General features: G+C 27.9%; 1 protein-coding gene across 5 annotated transcripts in view; it reads right to left on the bottom strand.

Moving 5' to 3' along the window:
- The window catches only part of LOC129908897 (neuropeptides capa receptor), an 82,463-nt gene that overhangs the window by 39,517 nt on the left and 15,726 nt on the right, over positions 1-27,220 (bottom strand). For 4 of the 5 annotated variants that reach the window (XR_008771361.1, XR_008771362.1, XM_055985716.1 and 1 more), the window contains exons 2-4: positions 12,697-12,839; positions 9,154-9,296; positions 8,867-8,988 (exon numbers count right to left, since the gene is read on the bottom strand). Coding sequence is in view for 3 of the 5 variants with exons in the window: in XM_055985716.1 (XP_055841691.1) it covers positions 8,867-8,988; positions 9,154-9,296; positions 12,697-12,839 (408 nt within the window). In the remaining 2 variants the exon portion in view is untranslated. Of the gene's footprint in view, positions 1-4,338; positions 4,544-8,866; positions 8,989-9,153; positions 9,297-12,696; positions 12,840-27,220 lie in introns of those variants that run through there. The other variant, XM_055985717.1, reaches the window with a different exon arrangement.

Genomic DNA, 27,220 nt, shown 5'->3' with positions numbered 1-27,220 from the left:
ATTTCCCGTCAAACCTTAGATTTGCAGACTTAATTGTGCCATATTTTTTCTGCATAATTTATTACAAAAACATACTTGAAGCAAATTCATACTTAAACTGAGGGCCATTTAAGTGCCATAACTTTTTAAAATCATAAAAAAAACAGAATGAAATTGAATTGTCTTTTAAAAATGAAATGAAAAAAAAATGGCTTTACTTTACTAATACAATATTCTATAATCACCCTGGAACCTGTACTTAGCACAATTGTATTATTTTTTTTTTATAAACTTCACATCGAAAAAGTATCGTTCTCAAATGTCCTTTTTTATAGTTCAATTATATTTTTATACCACACAACTCATGGTCGTAATAATTATTTGTTTTGTTTTTGCTTCCTGTATAAAATCAATAAATGTTTAGACATAGCCCAGGGAAATTAGTAATTTAAATCGCATTTTTCGCGGGACAAAATTTTTTTCATGGAATGTGTTCGGGTGGTTGTCCTTATCATAAAAGTCAATTTGTTGGGAAAATTGGAGGTTGGGAACAGCCGCCATCTTGGAAAAGAGATTGGTAGCGTTTTTATTGAATAGCTCCATTGTTATTCATTTTAACAGAAAATGACAAAGGTAGGACTTATTAACAATAAAATTATCTAAACAATGATATACAAAACAATTCCGTGAGTTGATTAAATAAAATTTTATAGTTGGTCAAAGTGCGGGTTTGTATCGCAAGGTTGGGACAAAATGACATTTTTTCATATATCTGACGAACTTTTGATTTGTTTGGATAATTCTTCAAGAATGAATTATAGTACTTATAATTACCTATAAAATGAGCCCACAATTGTTATTGTAACCATCGTATTGTAGAAGTAATCTAACTCCGAAACTCTCCATGTACTAGTCAAAAGTGAGAAAAAAGCTAGTTTTTTGCTAGTAGGCCGAGAAAATTTTGGGAGTAGAGGTATAACCAAAATATAAGTACGCAGTTTTGCTGCCATACTCGTGTTAATGTCGATTTCAAAGGTCTGACAACTCTAATTTTGGGCTTTATACGGTTTTTGGGGGGTTAAATAACGTAAGTTTTCCAGCTAACGTGAATGGGCTAAATTTATACTATTTGAAATTATAAATATAAAAGCTGATGCTCTATTATTTTTCCTAAATCTGGACACCTTAATCTCGGCTATGGGGTTAATAGAACTCACGATATAAGCTTTTTTAACTAACCATATCAGGCTTTTCAATTCAAATAAACAAACAAAAATCGAAACAAAAAAGCCTCTAAAACATAATCGTATAAACGGCTTATATCTTGAGTTCTATTGGTCACATCCTCAAGATTGGGGTGTCTAGATTTAGGAAAAATAATAGGGAATCAGCTTGTATATTTATAATTTCAAATAGTATAAATTTAGCCCATTCACGTTAACTGGAAAACTTACGTTATTTAACCCCCCAAAACCCGTATAAAGCCCAAAATTAGAGTTGTCAGACCTTTGAAATCGACATTAACACGAGTATGGCAGCAAAACTGCGTACTTATATTTTGGTTATACCTCTACTCCCAAAATTTTCTCGGCCTACTAGCAAAAAACTAGCTTTTTTCTCACTTTTGACTAGTACATGGAGAGTTTCGGAGTTAGATTACTTCTACAATACGATGGTGACAATAACGATTGTGGGCTCATTTTATAGGTAATTATAAGTACTATAATTCATTCTTGAAGAATTATCCAAACAAATCAAAAGTTCGTCAGATATATGAAAAAATGTCATTTTGTCCCAACCTTGCGATACAAACCCGCACTTTGACCAACTATAAAATTTTATTTAATCAACTCACGGAATTGTTTTGTATATCATTGTTTAGATAATTTTATTGTTAATAAGTCCTACCTTTGTCATTTTCTGTTAAAATGAATAACAATGGAGCTATTCAATAAAAACGCTACCAATCTCTTTTCCAAGATGGCGGCTGTTCCCAACCTCCAATTTTCCCAACAAATTGACTTTTATGATAAGGACAACCACCCGAACACATTCCATGAAAAAAATTTTGTCCCGCGAAAAATGCGATTTCATGCCCATATTTTGACTAATTGCCCTGAGCTAACACTAAGTTTTAGAAAAAAACTGAGTTAATGTTTTTTTTTTTTTTTTAATTGAACGTAATAGCTCCCTGAGTGAAAGTTAAAGTAAATGTTCTCTTCAACTTTCTAGATTTAATTTATTAATTTTTTACTCTTTACATAATACATTTTATTATATTTAATGTTGAACCAGAAATGTTTCCGTTAGTATACATATGTATTAAAAAAATTATCCCAGGACATACTTGGGTGAGCCAAAAAAAAAAAATCATGTGTGTAATTCACACGTGGTTGAAGTGAAACCTTAAAAATCATTTAAAAAAAAATCGAAAAAATATAACTTTTTTTTATTCCATCACTTTTTTTTATATGACAACCTACGATAAATTTTTTACCATCTGAAAGCTTATTGTTTCAGCTCAAAATATTTATATCGACCATGTCTATACAACATCTACAAAAAGAGTTAGAATTTTTTTAACCCAATTAGTTTTCATAAAAAAATGCAAAACAATCAATCTCTTTTCTCTTCTAACGCCATTAAATCCATTTTTTAAAATACAACCTATAATAAATTTTGTATCAATATTATTTCACCTTTTATAATAACGCTTCAATCATCTTTCTACCATGCCTACAAAAAAAGGAGGAATTTTTAAAAAGCCAACCATGTCGAAATTTCAAACTGAGATTACGGTACTTAATCTAATGCTGGCTGGTCATCGGCAACAAATCTTCACATGTGTTTTGAGGTATTTTTCAAGTTTTTCAATTAAAGATTATATAACTTGTAGAGCACGTACCGTTATGTGTGATATATTAAATGAAAGGTAATATGATCAGCATGCGTATTAAAGTTAAATAAATTTGTTATGTGCTCTAGATCAAAAGATATAACGTGTTAAGAAAAATAACATCTTTTCACCGTTATCTCAGAATTTTGAATATAAATTTAATTGAAATTTTGCACAATGATAGTTTATTTAATTACCTATCTACAGTATAAATTTTTTTCACCTACCTATTAAAACAAAAAAGCTATAATCAATTGATTTTTCCTGTCGCTTTTTCGTTTCATCTTGTTTCAAATCACTACGATACTAAAAAAGTTTTCACTTCAAAAAAATAAAAATGCGGAAGCTCAAAAGTGCATGAATCCAAATTGGCCATTATTAGATATTTCAGATTAATTTTTTTTTACGCTAAGGACACTAAATTGCAGTATTTAGAACACCAGGCGGGCAGTGTAGTAACTTTACGCTACGAGACCGAGCTGTGCATTTTATTTGATTGGGAAAACTTAAATTTTAAATTTAAAGGGGTTGCCTCAACAATTCATTCATATAAAGTGTTTTTCAGTGTAAAATTTGTTTAAGAGTTATCTCGAAAGCACTTTAAGTTCAAATGAATATTCTTTTAATTCTTACCCTCTCAAACCCAATTTGTAATTTAAATTGCATCGACTAGTGATCGAAGCTGAATTATTTATATAGACATTATTTTTCACTTTATTTCAGATAACATATATTACTGAAGCATGATACTATCATCATAATTATCACACGGCCAGATTTATCTCTGAAAATCTCATTATTTTAATGATTTCGCGGAATGTTCAGTTCATGGTTTCACGAACTGCTAACAGGACTGGGGTTATTAAATTTTTGCTATGCTGCAATAGGCAATTATGACGAATAATTTTGTAATAAATCATGCACATAGGTTGCGAGTATATCATTCAATGTGTGTTAAATGAAAATATTTTTTGAGTTTTGAAGTTGTATTTTAAAAAGGCTATATTTCAATTTAGTTAGAAATAAGGCTCACCACACCATAGCATTTTTTTCAAAAACAATTTTTTATAATTTGAAAGCACTCAGTCAAATTTAAGACAGATTATCTTTTACATAATTATTATAAAATGAAAACCAAAAAATTCTTTCGATTTTTAACTTAAGATTTTAAAAACTCTATTCAATGTTTATTTGGGAACAACACTCATCCAATTTTTCCTAAATTTTTATTTCGGTTATTGAACTTTTAATTTCATTAAATTCTTTTCACATAATTTACATTTTTCTTTAAGAAGATTACTTACCAAATAGACAGTAAATTAATGAAATCGATTTTTTATTTTTTTTTGTTCTTTTCATTTTTAATTGACTTGCGTTGCTTTTAATTTGTTTGATTGAGATAAAAAGAGCAGATATTTTGCCATATTAACACAGACAACACAGATTATTATTTTTTCCTGCCAAATTGATTAAAGGTCTTGTTTTTTTATTTACCCTTAATAAGATTTGAATACAATCATTTTAAACCGTTTTACTTTGAGCCATGGCTAAGCTGTTTTTATAGCAATTTTTTGAATAATTCTTCGAAATGAAAATTCTCCGCCCATTAGGTTGAGCATTTATCTAAGGAAACTGCTCATTTAAAAATCCCTCAAAATTTGTCGTAACCTGTGAAAAAATTAGCATTTATTTATATTCTTCTTCAATGTTTTTTTTTTTTTTTTTATTTCTGTTAACCTCTGCGCGACGTGCCTTTTTACATATGTATTTACATAAAATTATGAGATTGGCATGTAGACGGAGTTGCAAAAGCCGATTTATAATAATTATCAGTGTTTTGACTCGTGTCACTCCAACAACAGGTGTCTTTGCGGAAAAAAGCAATTTCACTCAAGAACATTTAAATCTTTGATTACTTATACTCCCAGCGGCGACCGTCGAGTTTATTAGCTCATTAGGTTAGAGGTTAAATTTGGTGTCAAATGAAAGATAAGTTGAAAATGAAAAAAAAAAAAAAAAATGGGGTTGCCTCTTCTAAACTGGGAACTTCTATGTGGCAACCCTATTTAAAAGGACAAATTCTCACATAACTAATTCTGTCATATCTTTGTTGTTTTTTTTTTTTTAATGCCATACAAAAGCCTATATAGTGAAAAAATAAAATGCACGACTGGGTCGCACGAACTTGCTCTTAGAGTTAAAGTTGCTTAAATTTGTAAGACTTTTTATATAGAAATTTGGAAAAAAAAAAAATTAATTTTTTAAAAAAATTAAATAAAATCTGAAATCAAATTGCCCTCCAAAACAAGTATGTAGTTTTGATTGATATATTAACATGCATTTTTAGAAAAAAAATTTTCAAAATCGTTAAGCCGTTTTTTAAAAACTAATTTTTTATAAATAATTTTTTAGAAAAAAAGTTCTAAAATAAAATTGGTATGCCATTTTGTAGAAATCTTTAATCAGCATCTAAAAACAAAATTTCAAAAAAATTCAATGTCCCGTTTTCGAAAATCTGATTTTTCAAAAAAAAATTTTCAAAATTTTTTTAAAAATCCAAAAATTATTTTTTTCAAAATTTTATTTTTGGCTTATATTTAAATTATATAAATGCTTCTTCACAAAAAGTTTCGTTGAAATCAAATAAGCGGTTTCGGAGATAATCCGATTTGAAAAAAACGGTTCTATGGCAGGTACCGTTAATAATGATTTTCCAAAAAAAATTTTTTCATTAAAAGGTAGACCTTAGCTTAAAACTAACGTTTGAATTTTTTAAACAAAATCGTTGGAGCCATTTTCGAGATATTTCAATTTTACTAAAATCGGTATATGACAAGTACCGTTATTTTTGGTCCAAAAAAATTAATTCCAAAAACCCCTCTGGAGAGTCGCCAAATAACGCTACATACCAAGTTTGACATTAATCGGTCTATCCGTTTAGGCTGTAGGTCCTTATACAGACAGACAGACAGACAGACGGACTTCCGGGACCCACTTTTTTGGCATTGTCTACCATCGTAATGTCATGGAAAAATGTTATCTCAACTTTTTTTTTTTGTACGAATGCATAACTTGATATATAGTACCTATATCGCAAGTAAAAATTAATGAAATAATAATAGGAAATGTAAACCTTCAAATGAAAATAAAATTTTCAAAAAATTTTTTTTTTAACAGAACAGTACAATTTTTGTGAACTTAACTATACACAAAACTTTAGCTGACATTCTCTTTTTTTTCTAAAAAAATGTTGAGTGTCAGCTCTAAAATACGGACAAGTATTCAGCAACCCTACGCAAATGCAAAAAAAAAAAAGACTTTTTCAGCCAAATGTATGATATTTGATAGAGTTAAAAGCTAAATTATGCATCATATTTTAGTGGAGACTCTCTTTTATCTTAAAAATGTCGGGTGCTTACTCTAAAATTCGGCAACCCTACGCAAATGCTAAAATATCAACTATTATATTGATTTAAAAAGTAAGAAAAATAAGTTCAAATTTAATAAAAGACATTTTTAAGGATAAAATAAACTTTGTGCCACAATGTTGACATTTGATATATTTAAATTAAATTTTTGTTCAAATGGTTAATTAGTTTCCAAGAAAATGTAGGTTTTTGTACAAATTTAACTGAAGTTTTGGATGAAATAGAGCACCACGCATTTATGACAATAAACTATCAATTTTTTTTTTGTGACCAAATTTCTTGGAATCAAAACAAATCCTGCAATTATATTGCGCTGCTAAAAATCCTTTAAAGTTGACAGCTTTATAATATATACTATGTTTATGAACGATATAAAATATCACAACCTTCATTAGTTGATTCTATATAAGGATTCAGAAAAGGATTTAATATTATCTGCTGAATCAATATTTTCTGATTATTATTAATGTGAAATTATAAAATCACTATTTGACTTTACTTTTCAAAAGAAAAGCTTAAACATAATAACAAACAGGTGTATTAATTATTGTATACTGTATATTTTTGTAGGGGGCCGAATTTATCATGAACATTAAATTTGATTTTAATTCCATTTCTAGCTAATATAAAAAAGGGCAATAAGGTGTGATCAGGAAATGGTCTACAAATCAACGGCTACCGCTGGAATTAATGTTTTTGTTAAATGAACCTTAATAGAATAGCCTAATGAGTCATGATGAAGCAAGATACTTAAACATGATTCGAAATCAAGTGGATTAATTTGTTTTTATTTAGTTAAATTAGGGAATTAAGTTAAGATATTGTGTAAATAAAATAAAAATTTACTACTAATTAATATAAATGGTAAAGTAGTTGGATGGCTTTTGGCCTTGATTTCTTCTTTAGGTATCATTATTTTCTACATTTACCCTTACTTCAATTGGACTTTGCGTGGTCGAATTAATGGAGAAAACTTTTTTTTTTTTTTTGGTTTTTGAAATTCATTGTGTTAATAGGATCAAATATTGAGGTCATTTATTTATTTTTTTTTTTGTGGATAACAAAAAATCTTAAATTAAGTTTAATGGTGTATAGAATCCTTTTGTTGAAAATAAATTAATTTTAAAAAGTATATATTCCAACAAATAAGTTGTTGTTTGGTCAGGCAATAGTTATTAAGAAAACAATCTTGATATTAAGAGTTATGTGATACCGATATATCATAGGACATAATATGTATAAATTGCCCTTGTTTTGAAGCAAACGCCTACACCGTAGTTTTGAGAGACAAAAGACTGTTTCATGTTTCTTTTTTTTTTTTTTTGAAATAAGGTCATCTGCCATGAATTAAAAATTAAGAAAAAGATAAAACCTTAAAAACGTGACCTCATTAATGAATATGATCTTTATATCTAAAATGAAAAAAAAGGGTTACAAAAGTTACGAACAAAAAATTTCGAAAAATTGTTTTTTTTTTTTTTTATATATATATATTGGTTGGTAACCTTATCACGTTTTGCTTATTTTAATCATATGTAAGTCTCTACAAAAAAATTGCGGCGTGACGTTCAATGAGAGAAAATAGTTCTTTGACGGGATCTTAGACTAAATATTTTCACTGTGGCGTATACGCAACTTTTTTATAACATTACATTAACAATTTTTCAGCAACTATCTTGGCATAGCTCCCTTCTTCTCTCCCGCAAAAAAAGACTCTTTTGATCCTTCATCCTTATTGCAAAAAAAAAAAAAATGGTGCCAAGTTTCAAGATGGTAACAATTTTTTTTGTATTCAATACTTTTCTTACCTGTACTAGTTTCTTCAATCTCCTTGCGTTTAAACCACTTTAATTGTGTTAAACTTTTATTATATAATATAAAATTTTGACAAACTCGTTGAAAATTTTTCAAGAAATGACAACAACTTTATCATACTTTCTACAACAGAAATTTATTCAACGGAATTTATGCTAGCTAATGGAAAACACTACATACATTATGTAGGAAATAAGTAATAACATTTTTCGAAAAAATCTTTTACGTCAAAAACCATTTAAATTGTCTAAGGATAATTCAATGTTATTGCAAAATGGGAAAAAAGATGCTTCTTAAGAACCTTCGGGATTTTCTTTTCTTAAGGAAAGCTGCATTTTTTTCATGTTTTGCACTTAAAATGAGTGAGTGAGCGTTGCACTTAACTTTTGAAATCCTTTCGTTCGTGGTATTTTTATAAAGAATTTATTAGCTAAAGTTTTTCAATATTGCTGAGTTAGTTTTACGAAAAGAAAAAAAAAAAAATTAAATAAATCTATTTTAATATGGATATTATCAATTTTAACTGAATTTAAATGCATTCCTTTTACTATCCTTAAACAACCCTGAAAATTTTAACAAACTCCATTGCTTAGGTTCATTTTCCAACCAACTTGAAAAAATGTACACTATGGCGTATACGTACTTTTTTTTTTTTTTAGATATAATAAAGTTTCATGATTTTTTTACCATTTTTTCTGAGTTAAATATTTATTTTATAAAGGACAATAGAGATTTTATTTATATTTACCTCAAGAAACATCTTCACCCTTAAAAAGTAACTCGGCAGATTCAAGAAAACAAAAACAGTTGACACAATCAACAACATCTTTGTGACTTTTAGCTGTGATGAGTTTGTCATTGGTCGTCTACCTTTAACGATATGAGACAAGAGAACAAAAATTAAACTTTACACATAGATGGAGATGGCAAAAAAAATAAATAAATGGATTTTTATAGAAATACAAAAAAAAAAAAACAAAAAGGTTAAATATTTTTGTTCGGTTCAAATCACACACATCATTTTATACCACCTACCTGCTTTAGATTTTGATTCTCGATGTGATCCACAGCTATTATGACCATTGGGATGTGAAAAATCTGACAGAACTGAATTTTGTCTTTTCACTGTGCTTGTGCGGTAGGTTGATGAGAAAGGACTTCGTGTAATTTGTGTTTTCCTGAGAACAAAAATAAATGGAATTTCATTTTAAAAAAGTCACCAAGCAACAGGCAATGAAAAAAATAAAATGCAAAATAGTAAAAAAAAGAGAAAAAAGGGTTTTTCATAGAAATGCCTTTTTTGCAAAAAAATATTTCTTGAAAAACTATATGGAAATATGATTCGGTGTCATGGGTAGTATTTATGGTGATATTAAAAATATTCTACCAATGAAGTTTGCCTTTATGAAACCAGAGAAGGTTTAAATTTCAAATATAAATTAAAAACATACAAAAAAATGCTATAAATTCCCTATTTGCATTTAAACGGGAACTGACCAATCGAATACTATTTTATCTTTTTTTTTTCGTTTGACTTCAATGTTTAAAATTTATGTCATATTAATGTCAAACATTCAAATCATAGGTTTTCAGGAAAAAAAAATGCCAAGAAAAAAGTATTCTCATTCAAAAAGTTTCTGAAAATATTTCAAATAATTCAACAGGAAGCACGTAGTCAAATAAATCACTACTTTATTTTCATTTAATAAGGACATCTTCTTGGAAAAAATTATAACCAGTATTGCAAGATATTTGTGAGAGTTGCTGACACCAATGCCATTTCAGAAAACGGTAAATACATACATATATAAATGAATGAAATACAATTTTAAAAAATTAACAGATTATGGACTTTTGAAAATGTTTCAGCTTCAAAAAAGTGAGGAGAAAGAAGAGTTTGGGGTCTTAAGATTGCTTAACCCTTTCGGACCCAGCGTTACTCTCATGTAACATTTTTTTAAAAATTCGTAAAAAATATTAAATTAAACAATTTTTTAGGTTTCGATGGCTTAACTGAAAGATAATAATGCCTAGTTACTAGATTATTACAAAAAGTTAGTCAAATGTCATACCTTTAATTTTTTTGTTTCGAAAAAGGGATTGAAATTCACATTTTTTTTTTGCAAAAAAATTTTTTTATATATGGTCATAATTTTGAAACAAAAAAAAAATATAAAAAATGTTAATGCAGAAAGTGTTTTGTTTTTTTTTTTGCTTAGAAAAAGTAGCATACATTAAAGTTTCATAAAAAGTTATTTTCTCAGTTCTCCGACTTTTTTTGGTGGTCATAGGCAGTGCATGTTACTTACATGTAGCATGAGAATAACACATTAGTTTTGCTATTTAATATTTTGGAAAATAACTTTTTGCTATTCATATTTCTTAGTTGTGATGTTTTTGACCGATAATACCGAAAAAACATTTTTTAATAATGATTTTCATAGCTTGGGTTCGAAAGGGTTAATTATCAGAAGGAAGGAACAAATCTAAGATAATTTCGGCTCGAGTTTACTCGTCAACAAACTGAGGTGGTTTAACAAAGTAAAGGTCTCAGTAAACATAACTTCGGGTATTGTGTGGTCAAAAAAAAAAACGTAGCCATTTGGAATAGTGTACCTACATTAAAATTGCCCGTAATGACGATTTTAGTATGAAGATGAAGGAGAAAATTCTAATAATTGTGCCAGAGAGTTTTAAGGGATTTATTTTACTTTTTTTAGCCTTGATAGTCAGTTAGACTATCAGAAGAATAAAAGCCAATATAAAAAAAAGCGTGTGTGTACACATATGTACACTCGACTGAAGTTATACTTCTCACTCAGTTTATTAAGAAAAATAATCAAACAGCGTATTTTTTTAACAATCTCAGCTTGTGGTGATCTTAGGAAATGTTTTGATGCTATCTCCGTACATTAACCCAAGACAATCTGACTTCCCTGAATATAGTTAAGCATGAAAATATCTTTATATTTGGAAATTAAGAATCTTTATACCAATTTCCGGGGCTAAATTTTTGAGAAAAAAAAAATTAAATTTTATCTACAGGTTATACCAATACAGGTTTAGTTTTAGTCTATGTTGTTTTCTTTTCCTTTTATTTATGAGTATTTACATTTTCGTTTTTTTTGTGGCAACTTGCCACATGAAACTTGCCACATGCAACTTGCCACATGCAACTTGCCACATGAAACTTGCCACATGCAACTTGCCACATGCAACTTGCCACATGCAACTTGCTACATGCAACTCTCCACATGCAACTTGCCACATGCAACTTGCCACATGCAACTTGCCTCATGCAACTTGCCACACGCAACTTACCACATTTTGCATACTAAATGCTACATGCCTCGTGCTACTTTCCACATGCCACATGCACTTGCACCATGTTTCATGACACATGGTACTTGCCACATGCCACATGCAACTTGCGACATGAAACATGCAACTTGCCAAGTGTTGTGTGTGTTTTTTTACCGTACTGCATTTTTAAATACTAAAGTACTACCAACTCTAAAGGTGAAACGACAGCTCTGCTGCCCAATTGTCTCGGAGATGGCTCGCGTCATAATCCCTTTGACACACAGAGAAAAATATGACCCGCTAAAAACTAACAGATTGCCATATTGTTTTACAGTCCATACATTTCATAAGGAAATCTTATTAAAATCAACGATTAATAAGGTTTTTTTAAGGAGATTTCTTATTATTTTTATAGAGAAAATCTTATTAAAATTTGACTGAAAAGTTGTTTTTTTTTTGCAACTTAGCACTAGAACAAAAATCGCCATCAATATTTTCATGGCACGTTGGTTCAGGTGGTAAGGTGGGCGACTAATGATTTGAAGTCTCCAGTTCGATTCCCAGCCTGGTCTTCGTTTTTTTTTATTTTTTTGCAGATTTTAAAACAATAAGGAAAACCCGATTGTTTTAATAAGGTTTCCTTCTTGGATGAAAACCATAGAGAAATCTTATTGTTTTTGTTCTATTTTATGTGGTCTATTTTTCTCTGTGCATTCTTGTCAAAAAACAAATTTTCATACCCACCGTCCCATAAGAAGTATAACTTCAAAAACTTTTATTCGTAGATAAGCCTTAACTGGGGTTTATCTGGCTTTTGAAAAATTGGCTCTTAATAGAAAAAAAATATAAGTAACGAATAGCTTGAAAATTTAAATTTTCTTATTCAAAGAATAACCTCCATGTTGCTAGTCCCATACTTAATTTGAATTACTTTGAAATAGTTAGCCTAGAGCAAGCTGTATTCTACAACCAAATGGTTTATGATGAGTTGCGTAGTTAGCAAAAAAAGTTAATAAAATACTTTCTACATACTCGTACATGAACGTGTTAGAATTTAGTTAGATATTTGAAACTTTTGAAATTTTCTTTTAACTATTTCCAACTATGCAAGCTCCTGGAGTCATATACAAATTGCAAAATTTTCCACACACTTTATGTACAAATTATTTAGTATGATACTTTAAAATATCACCTCTCTTTAAATTAAATCAATTAAGAATAATTTAAATTTAATTTTGTTAATTTTTAATTGTTTTAAACAATTTATGAACTTACCGTTTTTGTAATGTCATAGTTCGTCTTACAGTTGCAAACTTCCAAACTGTGCATCCTGTGAATGTGTTCAGTATTGCAATTGTAGTTAGGGGGATACCAAAGACCACAACAGTATCGACATAGTTTAAAGTTGTTACAAAGTCCTGAAAATAAAAAAAATAAATGCATTTGGTATTTTATATGATTATAAAAATGTACCTATACTATTTTTAACTTTTATGATTCATTCAATAAAAAACCGCGATCTTTTAACCGGTGTCAGTTTTTTTGCTTTGGTCAGATTTTTTTTTAGGTTTTTTATTTTTTAAAAATCAAAAAAGTGTTGTGCCTGGGCGAAATGCATTATTTTGAACTACAACAAACCCATAAGAGTAACATTTTTTTTTTTCAATGAAAAATATTTTTACATATTTGCAATTTTTTTTAAAGCAAAATATTTTTCAGTTGCAATAATTTTTTTTTATTGCAAAACTAAGAGACTTGATTTGATAATGTTTTCCAAATATTTTTATTGTAAATTAAAAATTTCAAGAAAGTTTAATGTTTCATTTTCGAAAATTGCTCTTTCAAAAAGAAAAATCAAAATTTTGAATGAACTCAAAAATGTATTTTTGAATATTTGTTATTTTTTTTTTTAATTTAAAAAAGTTATTAATATAAAAAGTTTAATCGTTGAAAAAGAAAAAGTTCTCTGTGAGAATGTCAGAAATAAAAAAAAAAAATAGTTACATATCTGTGAGGTACACGGAGAAAAAAGCCCAGCTACAAACAAGCTGATTCTATATTAATTGAAGTAAGCTGATTTCTGCATGCTTTATGCCAAGATGACTTCGGTCTCAATTTTGAAAGATGAAAATTCCTATGAAAATGAAAATTTCCATCTTAAATTTAACAAAATTTAAGCGGATTCCACTTATTTTAAGCGGAAATCATATCACTCAAGAGAGTGTGATTTTTTCTCCGTGTAATCATTTTTATTTATTCTTTCGACATGAAAAAAATACTTTGCAAGTGGATGGTATAATGCTATTGTTTAATTAATTTAATTTGAAAGCAATATGCTGCAATTAAAATGAATTTAATATCGAATTTAATGATTTGATTGAAAAATATTTACATTAATCCATTGAATAATACTTTTTTATAACACATCATGAAAGCCAATTCAACATTATAACTTTCATACCAGGCTTATCTCCAGGACTATTGGAGCATTTAATATATTTGTAGGTGTAGGTATAAACAAAAACAACAAAAAAAAATAAAAAATTGAGGTTTTTCAATTTAAATAAAATGCACGACTGGGGTCGCACGTACTTGCTCTTATGCTTAAAGTTCCTTCAATGTTACAGTTTTTTATTCAAGAAAATTAGGGAAAATTAAAAAAAAAAAAATAAAATCTGTTTTTATAATAAAATAAACACCGTTTTAAATGATCTGTTACAAAAAACCAAGTATGCCATTTTATTTCTTGTATAACAAGAAAAATATTTAGAATATTTAGAAAAAAAAATTCCGAAATCGTTAGAGTAGTTTTTTAAAAAAATATTTTTTTATATATAAAAATTTTCTAATATTTTTGAAAAAAATTTTAATTAATTTACACATAAATACGAAGTTTAAACATTTTTCATAAACCCGTTTTCAAAGAATTGATTTTTCAAAAAAAAATTTTGAAATAGGTATTTTTTAAAAATCCAAAAATGTGTTATTGAAAATTTTCTAAAATTTTAATATTAATTTCACTTGAACGCTTTTGTATAAAAACTTTCGTTGAAATTGGGTTAGTCTTGTACGAGATATTCATAAATCAAAAAAACCGTTCTGTGACAGGTACCGTTAATAACGGTACAAAAAATATTTTTTTTATTTCAAAAGTTTGCTCTTATGTGTAATACTTTACACAAAAATTTTAATCAAAATCGTTAGAGCCTTTTTTGAAAAAATTTAACTTTTCTATTTCCATTATATGGCAGGTACCGTTAGTTTTGGTCATAAAAAAAAAATTTCAATTTCTCCTCTAGGGAATCACCAAAAACTGCTAACTACCAAGTTTGAAGAAAATCACTCCTTTAGTTTAGGCTGCAGCTCCAGGTACTTACAGACGGACAGACAGACAGACAGACAGACAGAATTGCCGGACCCCCTTTTTTGGCATTCTCCATCATCGTAATGTCATGTAAAATTATTATCTCGAGTTCGATTTTTTTTACGAATCCTAAACTTGCTCCATAGTACCTATGACGCAAGTAAAAATTAAGCAAAAAATATTTTAAATTATCAGAATAATCAATTTGAACGTAAATTAAGCAAATGTTTTAAATTGCTAAATTGAATATTATCTTTAATTTTGTGATTAATTAAACCAAAACCATTAAATTCATAATAATAAGCTTCTTAGATGTGCTTTACTCAAAAGTTGTGGTTGTTTTGTGTGTGTAAAATGCTTAGCTTCATCAAGATTATAATATGGAACAATGGATGTTAGTGTATTTCGTAAATAGTTCTCAATAGCAAGCAACAAAATGAATAGCTATTTGATTCTATATTTCATGATTTTGACGAAATGATAAACCATGGCAACGCACTAAGCGGATTTGTGTTAGAAATAGAAATAAAAGCTATTATTTATAATTAAGTGGATCTGAAGTGCATAAAACTTGTATATGTATAACCTCAACAAAACACATTTGAAAGCATGGGAAAAAAATTGTTTAGCAGTTGACAGAAAATAAATCTACAAAATAATTCGAGGTAAGTGATGGATGAAATTCATAATTGAATGTTGAGTTTGTTATAGAATTCGAATAAAGTGCTTGAAAAGGTTAAACACCTGAATTGAATGTTTTTGTTCCTATTAAATCCATTTTTCACAATATGAAATAATGCTTAAAACGAAGAACATCAATATATTTTTAATAAAATAGTAATCATCCTAAATATAATTTGGCCACTAATCCTTACACCGGCCACTAACGACCTTTAACTACGTCAATAGCAAATAGAATTTTTATTTTGTAAAACGAACACCTCTAAAGTTCAATGAGTCAAATTGTGATTTATTCCATAATAGATAAATGGAAAAAAAAAAAAAAAAAAAATGCTCTTGGAAAGCTATGTATAATAAATTCATACACATTCAAACACCCATCTACTATGTATATTGTATAAGTTTAAACGGAATAGCTGCCAACAACACACAAAATGCATTAAATAAAAATGTCCTTCTGATGCAATAAACTACAAAAATATCCTTTTTGCTGATGCCAGAGTCAGGTAAAAGCAATTTTATGCATTCAATCACATATTGATTAGGATCAATATACCCATAATACCATACCCGTTTGTTGGCACATTTGCATTTTAATTATTTTGCGTTTCTCCAATTGGATATCAACAAATTAATCGAAAAAGTTTTTTTTTGTTTTGTACCTGGGTGGGTATGGATTAGAAAACAAAATGTTATCTACGATAATTAGTTTGGAATATAATGATTTTGTTATTTAATTTTAAATTAATACAAAAATTATAGTTTACCAGAGAGCGACTTTATAGAAAAGACATACCACGAGGTAGAAATCTAGTTCCAGTATTGTACATTTTCGTTAAATCACGTAGACAAAACGATAAACAAATTTAAAACTAATTTGCAAAATTCCCTGAAAAAATATATAAAATCTCTTTTTATAATTTTTTAAACACTGCACCGTTTTAAATGATATTTTCAAAAATACCATTTATGCTATTTGATTTCTTGTATAAAAAGTAATTTGTTGAAAAAAAAAAAATTAAAATCGTTAGAGTAGTTTTTTATATACCTATACAAATTTTCTAACATTTTTCGAAAAAAGGTTGGTTTTGATTTTATAAGAAAATATTACTCAACACATTAAAAAAAAATTGCAATACAATTTTTGAAATATTTAATAAAAATTCAAAAAATGTTTTTTTTTTGAAACTCTTCGAGTTACATTTTCAAATGGAAAAATGTATTGAAATGATTCTCCATCTCTACGCGATATTGAAATCAAAATCACATTTAATTAAACCTTATTTCGACCAAAAACCAAATTAATTTTATCACATATATGAAATTCATCACTTTGATCTGGCTATTTTAAAACTACGTATAGCGTATGTATATGATATGGTATTAATATTTACTTTAGGAAAATTCTTTCCTTCTTTATTTGAAAAATTAATTAAATTTTCACTTACAAGAACATTTCTTGTATTTTGTATTATATCTTCTTTCAACTAACAAATTAAATTGTAGTTGTATAGTGGCAATAAATTAAGTTAGATCTAAGAACATTCTTGATTTATTTGTATCCATTACATCTATATTTATAGAAGTAGGTATAATTAAAAGTTCCTGTAATCTAAGCATCGATTTTAAGTGCTAGTTAAATATTTAACATGTGCAAATAAAAACTCATGTATATTAAACTTTTTATTTATTTTTTTTTTCAAATATATTTAAATATTGATAAAAAAGAAAGTATTTTTTTTTTTTATTTTCTATTTTTAAAGTTATATACTTTTTTCCCTTATTTCATTTACATATTTGCTTTACTAAAGAAGTATTGCTCATTTCAAACGTTCAGCGCTCTCCTTCAATTAAGCATAAATATTAAAAATGAATTATATTAATAAATAAGTAAAAAAAAGTAAGTTTTTAATTCGATTAAATGCGGTTGACTTGTTTTGAATTTAATTGTGGTTTTGCAATAATTTTGTTCAAACAACTAATTAATTAATTTATTTTTATTTTTCAATGAAGGAACCCAATTATTATTATTTTTAGTGAATTAAATTCAATGAAATGAGGTGAAGAATGTGTAAAAGTAATACAATTATGTGTTTCATTTTAAAAATTGTATTTCCATACATTCAATCATTGATTATGCATATTAAAAAAATATTCAAATTTAAATTGAATTTTCTCAGAACGCATAGAGCCATATTTTTTTTTAAATAAACCTTAACTTCATGTTCATTTTTTTTTTATATTGACACTAGCTATCTGTGTGTATTCAAATTGAATCTACTTATGAGTTGTAACTCAATGAAGTTTTAAAAGTCAATTAACTCACTGGTCTGCAAAATTTAACTTTTTTTTTCTCCTTCAAATAATTTTTTTGATATTATGAAAGATTAGACTTTCCTGAATCTAAATCTGGTTTCAGAAAAATTCTATCAGGTACCATTTTTATAAAAATGATTTTTGAAAAATGTGGGTAGTTTCTAAAAAATCAACCTTTTAGATTTATTTGAACTCGTGCAAAATTAAAACTATTTGTAGCATTGAGCTCAAATTTGGAGGACTTATTCTTCGTAATTATCGATTGACACCAAATATGTCCTTTTACATTAATGTTTACTCATATTTTAAAATACTGATTTATAAAAAAAGCAGAAATATCGAAATCCTTTACTTTTTATTAAATCCAACATGAACAAAAACACCTTAATTAAGGAAAATGTAAAATATCAACGCCGATTATATTTAAAAAGTCAAATATGTAAAGAAAGCCATAATAAAATACATTTAATCAAATTTTTACGTGTTTTGTAATTTTATATACTATTTATCTGTTTAGAAATATCTTATTTGTAATAAACCATTCGATAAACTGCCTTCTAAAGCTTCAGATTTGTTTCTCCAAGAAACAAAAGTATACTTTTCTTATAGATTTTGATGTGCTGAGTTAGAATCGGAAGTCAAAAAAATTCTATCACGTGAGGATTTTAAGATATTCGCATTAAAGTATCACAAAATCAAGTTTTTTCTTAAAAAATCTCAATTAAAACTACTTTATCTCACAAACCAGAGCTGACCGAAATTTTTTGAGTTCGGATTCAAAATCATCACACTAAAGTCCATTAGAAAAGTATTTTTTTGTTCTAGGGAGAAAGCTATATTAATTTTTAGAGATCAGTTTTTGTTATGATAACATATGCCAAACCTAATAAACTTACTTAAATTAAGATATCTCGGAGAAGAAAAGAGATATTGAGAAGATTGAAACTGAATCTGAAAGAAAAAAATAAGTTCTTTTATAAACTGTAACAATTTTAATTGAAAAATATTACATTATGCCAAAATATTTCTTCGAAAACAGCAAAAAAATGGGATTTTCTAACGGGAATATCTAAGAAACGTGACCTGCTAGATCAGTTCTGACTTCGGATTCGGAATCAGCATACAAAAATCCTTTAGAAAAAGTATAGTTTTATTTAAAGGAGGATTTCCTTGCAGACCAGTTATTCGCCAGCAATTTTTGATAACATACCTAATATGTATTAATATATTTTTAATTTTTGGAAAATTTGTAACTACTGGCTGTCTTAAGTTTCCATCATTATTTTATTTTCTTTATTTTCCCATTCAATTTTTTTATTATGTTAGTAACAAATGTGCAGAAGTAAAATTTAAACATTTCGTGTCTTTCGTTTGGACTCGTTAAAGTAACTATCGAAAATAATAGAAAGCATCAAAGTTATCAAAACCAGATTTTTCATTTTTTTTAAAATAGTTTTCAAACATTCTACTAATGCTTTATATAACAAAAAGAATCCTCTTTTTTTTAAGAGCTTCTTCAAAATCATTATTTTTAATTCAAATCATTTCAGCAATCTCAACAAAATAAGGATATCACATGAAATAAATTAAACTGACACCAAGAATGAACTTAATTAAAATCAGATTCTAGGATTCCTTACGAGTAGGAGGTGAGGTTAGATAAATGTGATTGGACAAGGCCTTGACGCTAATGGAATGAATATAAATCTTCGAATACGAATACTATACATATAGCCTTTACTGTCACTTGATAGATATAGAAAGTAGGTACATTCCGTTTTTCATTTTTTATCTTATTTTTTTTTTCTTCCTTATTTTTCTCATGTCTTTTGCATAAGTACCTACTTCACTAAAAAGATGAAGACACATTTTATGCACGAGAGGATAAATTAAATTACAAATAATAAATTCTGGTCTTGCATTTCTTTTTGACATCAAATGTCTCAAAGTGAGTGTGATTGATTTCTTTTTGTGTTGGATTTGTCGTCGACTATATTATATGGGCATCATCAGGATGTGATGCCTAAGGACGACAAAATTAACTTACGTTTCTTCGTGGGATGAATTTTTGAAATATTTTTCACTTTGACAATTTAATACTACTTTGAAGAAAAATTTCTTAGGTACTTTTGATTTATTTATTTGGTAATGGTAAAACTAAAGTTTTGTTGAAATTTAGACTCAATTTGTATTTTAAATTATGCAGCTTCTATTCCAATGAGAATGAATTCTAATTCTGTGAATAGATATTTTAATACTTTTTGTATGAAATTTTCAACAATCTGATTCTTTGAACCAAAAATGTAATAGATATGGCAAATTGAATTAAGGTGAATTTATTTGTAATTCACTTTATTTAACTAGAACCACTTTATAGACTAAATAAATTGGAAAGTGTAAGCAATATTTTACACTGATTGTGAAAAAATTATTAGAATTAAAAAAAGAGTATTTAAAAATAATTTTTCAAATGTTTAAGTCTTTTGTGTAAAAATTTATAAGAGAATATTTTTAATTTAATTTTAATACAAAAATTACATTAATTTTTTTTTTCAATTCCTACAGCGTTTTTTTTTTTAAGTAAATAATAAAAAAAAATTAAATAAAGTTGGTACCTATGCCATTTTGAAGCAAAGTCAACATCTGAGACCAAAAGTCCAAAAAAATTAAATGTCCCATTTCCGAAAATATGATTTTTCAAAAAAAAAAATCAATTTTTTTTTTTGAAAATCCAAAAATTACTTTTTTCAAAGCTTAATTTTTGATATAACGTCACTTGATTTTCGTAGATTTGAGAAAATTTGCAAACCGTAATTATCTGTTCGAAAATATTGAAAAAACGATGCTTTGATAACACTAGTTTCGGAAAATTAGTTATTTCCTTATTGCAGTTAAAGAAAATCCATTCACCAAAGAAGGATACAAAAAAATCAAGTTAGCTGGTTCTTGCATTCAGGTGACGATGTATAAAAATTATATACATACATAAGTGCTATTCTCAAAAAAATGCGTTTGGGAGAAAATCAGATAAAAAAAGTTCTATGTGAGGTACCGTTACCGAAAAACACTTACAAAGTACTACTTGAGTCTTATGAAGTTTTGTAAGCCTTTAAATTAATTTAGAGATTGGAATTTAAATATAACGAGAAATATCTGAAATTGATCAATTTTATTGACATGTTTTTTTATGTGTTAAAAAAAAAATAAGACATACAGAAAGGAAAAAGACGACAAGACAACTTCTTAATCAATCATTTACGTATATGACAGGCACGGTTATTTTTCAAAAAAAAATTATTACAAAAATCCGTCTGTCCAGCTTCCAAAAAAAAAGAGAAGAATTTTCAAAAAACAGATTTTTCGTTAAAAAAGCAAAGTTTCGCTAGTATTCTTAAAATCGTTAGAGTAAACTTTTACAGAAATAACTTTTTATATTTTGACTATTACAGTTAGTTTTGGTCCTATGAAAATAATTTCAATTGAATCACATAAAAATATTAACAAACAAGTTTGAAAGAAATCGCTTCAGACTTTCGCATCGTTATGTTAACTCCATATTAATTAGACTACGCACGCAACAACATACATCTCGTATGTGGTAAACATTTGGATCAACATCCAAACACATTTTTACTAATTCTCCTTTGTTGAACCGCTTCAACTTCAAGCACTTCTAAGTCCTGAAAAAATAAGACTTAATCCTTATACTTTCAATAAACCTAAACCTACCGAAACTTAATGGATGGAAGGTATGTTATTGATTGTTGGATAAATGGACTCTGCTTTGTTCTATGCGTAGAAGATAAGGCAGACAAATTCTGTGTAGGTACATTTTACCATAACAAAATGGCAAAGTGTCCTTCATCTTTTAATCTTTTAATAGTTCAATCTGTGATATCAAGAAAAGAATTTCAACCTCCTTCACTAAGTAAAATACCACAAAGCACAGCTAGCACAAGAAATATGCCTTTAGGATGTATTAATTACACAAATTTGAAGCCCGAAGCTCATGCATAACGATGCTCCTTGCCATAAAATCTAACAGCAATATAAACTTTCTCAATGTAAAAGGAAAGTATTCTATTTACCTGGGAATTCTCGGGATATGAATTTCATACATAGCTTGAAGCGGTTTAAAAAAAATGTTCCATAAATCGCTCGTTAGTATAAGTTCCAATCATGTCGTATTTAAATTATACATATTTTCAACCTAGTTTGTATTCACTTTTATGGCAACATTATAGAATGTTTTGGTTTCTATTCCATTCTATTGGTGCAACAATGTTGAACTTGAAATCTAAATGCCAGTACCTACCATTTGTACTTCTTTTTTATCGAAGTAGGTTGACAAAGAATTTTTCCCTTAGTACGAAATCACCCAAAGTCATAAAATACCTGGCAAAGAACAAACATTCCAGCGAATATTGAAACCTACATCTCTTTCAAATTCTCAGTTAACATCATGCGAAGTTCAATGGAAGTTGTTATTTCGTTTTTTTTTTTTTGCGATTGTAAAACTGCAAAAAAAAAAGCTGCGAAGAAGAACTATCTCTCGTTTCAGAAAGGAATTATGACCTAGAAAGAAGATAAACATTTTTTTGCAAGAACTCATCGTCCTTTGATACTGCTTTGATTGCAGTTGGGAAATTTGAGTATAAACTAGAGGCAACCTTACCTATTGCCTTGATAATGAAACCCAAACAACAAGGGAAATGAAATGCAAGTCTAGAAAATTGCTTGAAAATCAACCCTTCATTATAACTACCAACCAACCAGTTTAAAAGGAGAGCTATAAAGTGATTATTAAGGTCATTTCCCACTGAACGTGCAACTTAGCTGCATAGTAATAATTTTTTTTTGACCCTTTTAGGAAAAGGATTATTTTTTTTTTTCAGATGAAATTTTTCCTTAACAAAATAATGAAGTTCTGGTTTTTGTCAGGGTTGAACTCTCCTCAAAAACCAATATTAAAATAGTTTTAGCTTTGAAAAACAAATTTGATTCAACCCAGAATCCTTTTTTCAATTTCAACATAATTATGTATACAAATTGTTTTTTTTTTTTTTTTTTTTTTTTTTATCAGAATTTTCAAATTAAAAAGAATAAGGTATTTTTTGAAAGGAAATTGATAAATCTGTCTTAACTGGACAGATAACTTCCGGGTCACATGCATTCAATGGAAAATTGTTATTTGGCTCCTGGAGGGAAGAGATAAATTAATTTTTTTTTTTTCGTATAAGAACCCCGATGCCGATGGGTTGGGTGGATAAAGGGAAATTAAAATTAAAAGGAAGAGCGATTCGAAGTTATCTTTTCTCTTTTCGTACTTTTTTAAAAGTTTTTTTTTTTTTTTTAAAGGAAGACTTTAAAATATAAATGATGGAAATGATAAAAACAGAAAAAAAAAGAGAGTTTATGCTGTGTTTTTTCCATGGAATAGCTTGGGGCAACTTCATTAAGGGTTAGAAATAAATAAAAGAAATTTATTGACATAACTTTTGCAGATGTTTTTACCATAACATGGTTTTTGGTTTAAGAAACGATTTGAACTTGGATGAAATTTGAGAAGACGAGAAACTCAACAACGAAAAACATAATCATAAATGACAAAATATAATTTTTATTCAAAAAATAATGTCGAGGTCGACGCATGCTGTAACCTATACTGGATGATGATGAAGATACATCCATTTAAAAAAGAAGACCCTTAATTGGAATGGAACAAGGGGTTTTATTTGAAGACAGAATAATTTAATATGGATGCATAGGTATGGTAATGTTGCTATAGTTACTTTAGATGAAGATCAGGAGTACATTACCTTACACTTAAAGGTTCAACCTAAAGAATTTGATATCAGAAAACAAAAATATCCCTCCCAGTTTTGAGTTAAACCATGTCAAAGGCCAACACCAGTGGTGGTTATATTTTTTTTTTTTTCTTGTTCGAAGAATTTTTAAGTCTGTCTCTTATTCATTTGACGTGATAACCCCGCTGTATCACGAAAAACGACGAAATTTTCTCCCGTTACGCCTGAGATTGTAAGCAGTTTGGTATAGATTGCGATTCAAAATTAAATAGGTATACCTATACTATTATTTGAAAAATTATAACCTAAACGTGAATAAATAATTCGATCATTAAAAAGGGATGAAAAAGGAAAGTAAAAAAAAAAATTATTTTCTAAACGGTAGGTTGTAGAGAGTTAATTTTTGAATCGATAGACAAATTTAATTAAAAAAATGGTAAGGTAGTGAACAAACTCTAGAAAATTTCAAAACCAGGTTATGGACGGTTTTCTAACACAAAAAAATGAAAAAGACCTTCGAAAAACTGTTAATATATAAGTATGGAAATGTTTTCCACAATTTGAAAGATAGCAATAAAAAGATAATTTAAAAAAAAATGGACATCTAATATGGATGTTTTGTATAAGGCTCTAAATTTCGAAGTATGATTTTTTGAAAAATCTACTTTCTTAGCTCTTTTGGCCGGTTTTTTATTTATTTGATATTTGATACTGACTGAAAAGACGCGATATTTGATATTTGACTGAAAGACGGGAAAAAACTATTTTTCATTTACGCCAAATTATTTGACCATTGTCAACCTTTTTTTTAATAACTTCTTTATTTTGATAGATAGATAGATTAAATTTACGCAGTAGATAGATTATATGCTAAACTATATTTGCAAAATATCATATTCAGAATTTGGAGATATCGGTAAAAAGTGTCAAAACTTTATATATGCAACTTTTTTACCTAGAGCACGTAGAAATTTTGTTTCGTATTTATTTGTATTCTGGTAATATAACCTTTTATTTGATATACCTACGATACGTCCACTTCGAGCTGCACATCATAAATTCAAAAAGTACAAAAATACCTCAAAACGACTGTAGAGATCATTTGCCACGACCAATCAACAGTGAATTAATAACTGTAATCTTAGTTTTAATTTCGTCATGGTTGGCTTTAAAATTGTAATTGTTTTTCTAGGCGTCGCGACGTCGTCGTCCAGATATGTTTAAGTTATAAAATTAAAGATGAAGTGATAAGCTTTCCGATGATATAAAATGTTTTATAAATTGTCATACAAAAAAATGGACAACAGCGTGATGGAAGGAAGAAAAGTAAGTTTTTGATTGTATTAAAAAAAATCCAATTTTGTCAAAACTATACATATATAAAAAAGATGTATAAAAAGATGTTTTAGTTATTCCAAATTAAAAATTTTGTTTTATTTTAGTTTCTATTAAATTAATTATAAAAGGTTAGTTAAAAAATGAATCTTTGCATTAATAGTTCCAATATTCTAAGCAACCTTTATTATAAGAGCAAGTACGTTTAACCGATTTGTGCATTTTATTAAAATGGAAATTTATATTCTAAACCAGTTATACTCAAAGTGCGGCCTGCGGGCCGCACCTAAAATCTCGATCTCTAACAAGATGCTCACCCGAAAAAGAAAAAACTAAGAGACTTGTATCATTAGCCCCCAAAGATAAAAATCTTTCAAAGAAAAGTCCAAAAACGCCATATTAAAAAAACTTATTCATGCCCCCTCAAAAAAAGGTTCAGTACGTCTGTTCTAAACGATAAGGCAAGCGTTTTTTTTTTAAATTCCCAAACCAAATTATGATTTTTTAATGAATTTTAAAAAACAGCGTTGCTAGGCTCACCTTGATGTTATTTGTTTTAATAAGTAGCCAATGCTAACGAATTCCCAATCGTGCGTCGCAAATGCTCGTATAACGTATATCCTGAATCAGCAAATATAAATAACATTTGTTTCGGTAGGTATCATTCTGTTTTGTGTTTTCGTTATTTTTTATTTAAACAAAAAAAAAAACACCAATATTCCTATCGTTGGCATGGAAAAAAAATTATTTTGAAGAAAATATTTACTAAACGTGTCTATTCCACGCAGACCGATGACATAACAATTCAAAAAAAAAAAAAAAAAAAAAAAAACAATTATATTTTTTGAAATCTAATTTAAATTTGAAAACCAGTAGCATCAGCTCTGCGTAAGGATAAATATAATTTTTGGAGTAAAGGACTTACTTTGTGTTGAAAAAGCCTTATTTAATTTTAAAAACCTTTAAATTGGAGGCACCTTCAGACAAAATAAACACTTTATAGATTTATTAATTTATAAATCAATGCCATAGTCTGATTTTTGTGTGAGGTTGTTTTTACGTGGGCAACCTAGTACAAGGGTAGTTACATTTTTCACGTATGAACTGAACACGTGAAGGTATAAGTTACAACATGTGCCTCAATACATGCAATTACATTTTTTTAAATCAGAAATAAATCAATTGATAAAATTTCGTTCAACGTCAACGTATTCCATAAAAAAACACATTCATTGTCTTATAGTCACAACATCGAAGCAAAAAAGCACCTTCCATTTACCAGGAAAAAGAAAATAATGAAATGGACTTTTAACAGCGAAAACAGCTGTAATTGGATCGAAATTTTTTCATTTGGTCTAGTGCATTCGTACAACCATTTTTTTTTTGTTAAAACGAATATGCAACTAAAAGTTTATTGATAGCTTCTAAAACTATTTAGTTTATGCTCAGATTCCATTGCAATTACGAAAAAGTTGTTAACGCTTAAGTTAACACAGCACTAACTAACACTAAATTAATGAGACACTCAGATTGATGGCAAAAATACATTCGAGTTTCATAGAAAACTTTTGTGTCATAATTTTTTTTTCTAAGGCTAACAAGTAGAAAACTTTTTTTTTGAGATTTATTTGTACACAGAAAAGTTACCAAAGTTTTATTTGTTTTTGATAGTTTTTTTTTGTTTTATATGGAAGTTACAAACTATTTATAATGACACATCAGCAGTTTGGGCTTGTTTATAAATAGAGGAAACCGAATTTTCGAAAATACGAAAGTAATAGCTTCTATTCATAGCATATTTGAAGATTTTTTGTTTAGAAAACAAAAGAAAAATAAATTTCGTGTCCTTATGAATTTATTTTTATATAACTTTCAAGTTTAATTAAATTATGAAAGCCGTTTTTGAGACAAGAAAAAAACTGTATGCTTTACGGCGGTTTTTAAATTGACGTAAGGTTCGTTTTTATAGTACGTTCAAGAAGTTGTTTTAGAGAGTTGGAGGAACAAAAATAACGAGTAATCTTTAAGCTAAGCTATTTTGAAAGAAAATGTATGGGACATATTTTTTTAAATTCTAAATAAATTTATTCCACGTTGTAGTTTTAAGCTTTTGCCATAGCCGTAGCTAGGATTTCATTTCGGGGGGGGTTAGCTCAGACCAAACAAATTTTTTTTTAGAAATCACAATACTTTGTATCAACTATATGTAACTGCAGTCGATTCTAAATCCCGCTAAATCAAATAGTCATTTGAACTGTGTAGAAGCGAAAATTTGCCAATATCCTTTTTAAGTATT

This window comes from Episyrphus balteatus, chromosome 2, assembly GCF_945859705.1.
Source record: "Episyrphus balteatus chromosome 2, idEpiBalt1.1, whole genome shotgun sequence".
NCBI lineage: Eukaryota > Metazoa > Arthropoda > Insecta > Diptera > Syrphidae > Episyrphus > Episyrphus balteatus.
The sequence above is the reverse complement of the archived record's forward strand: the minus strand, read 5'-3'. Positions and strand labels throughout refer to the sequence as shown.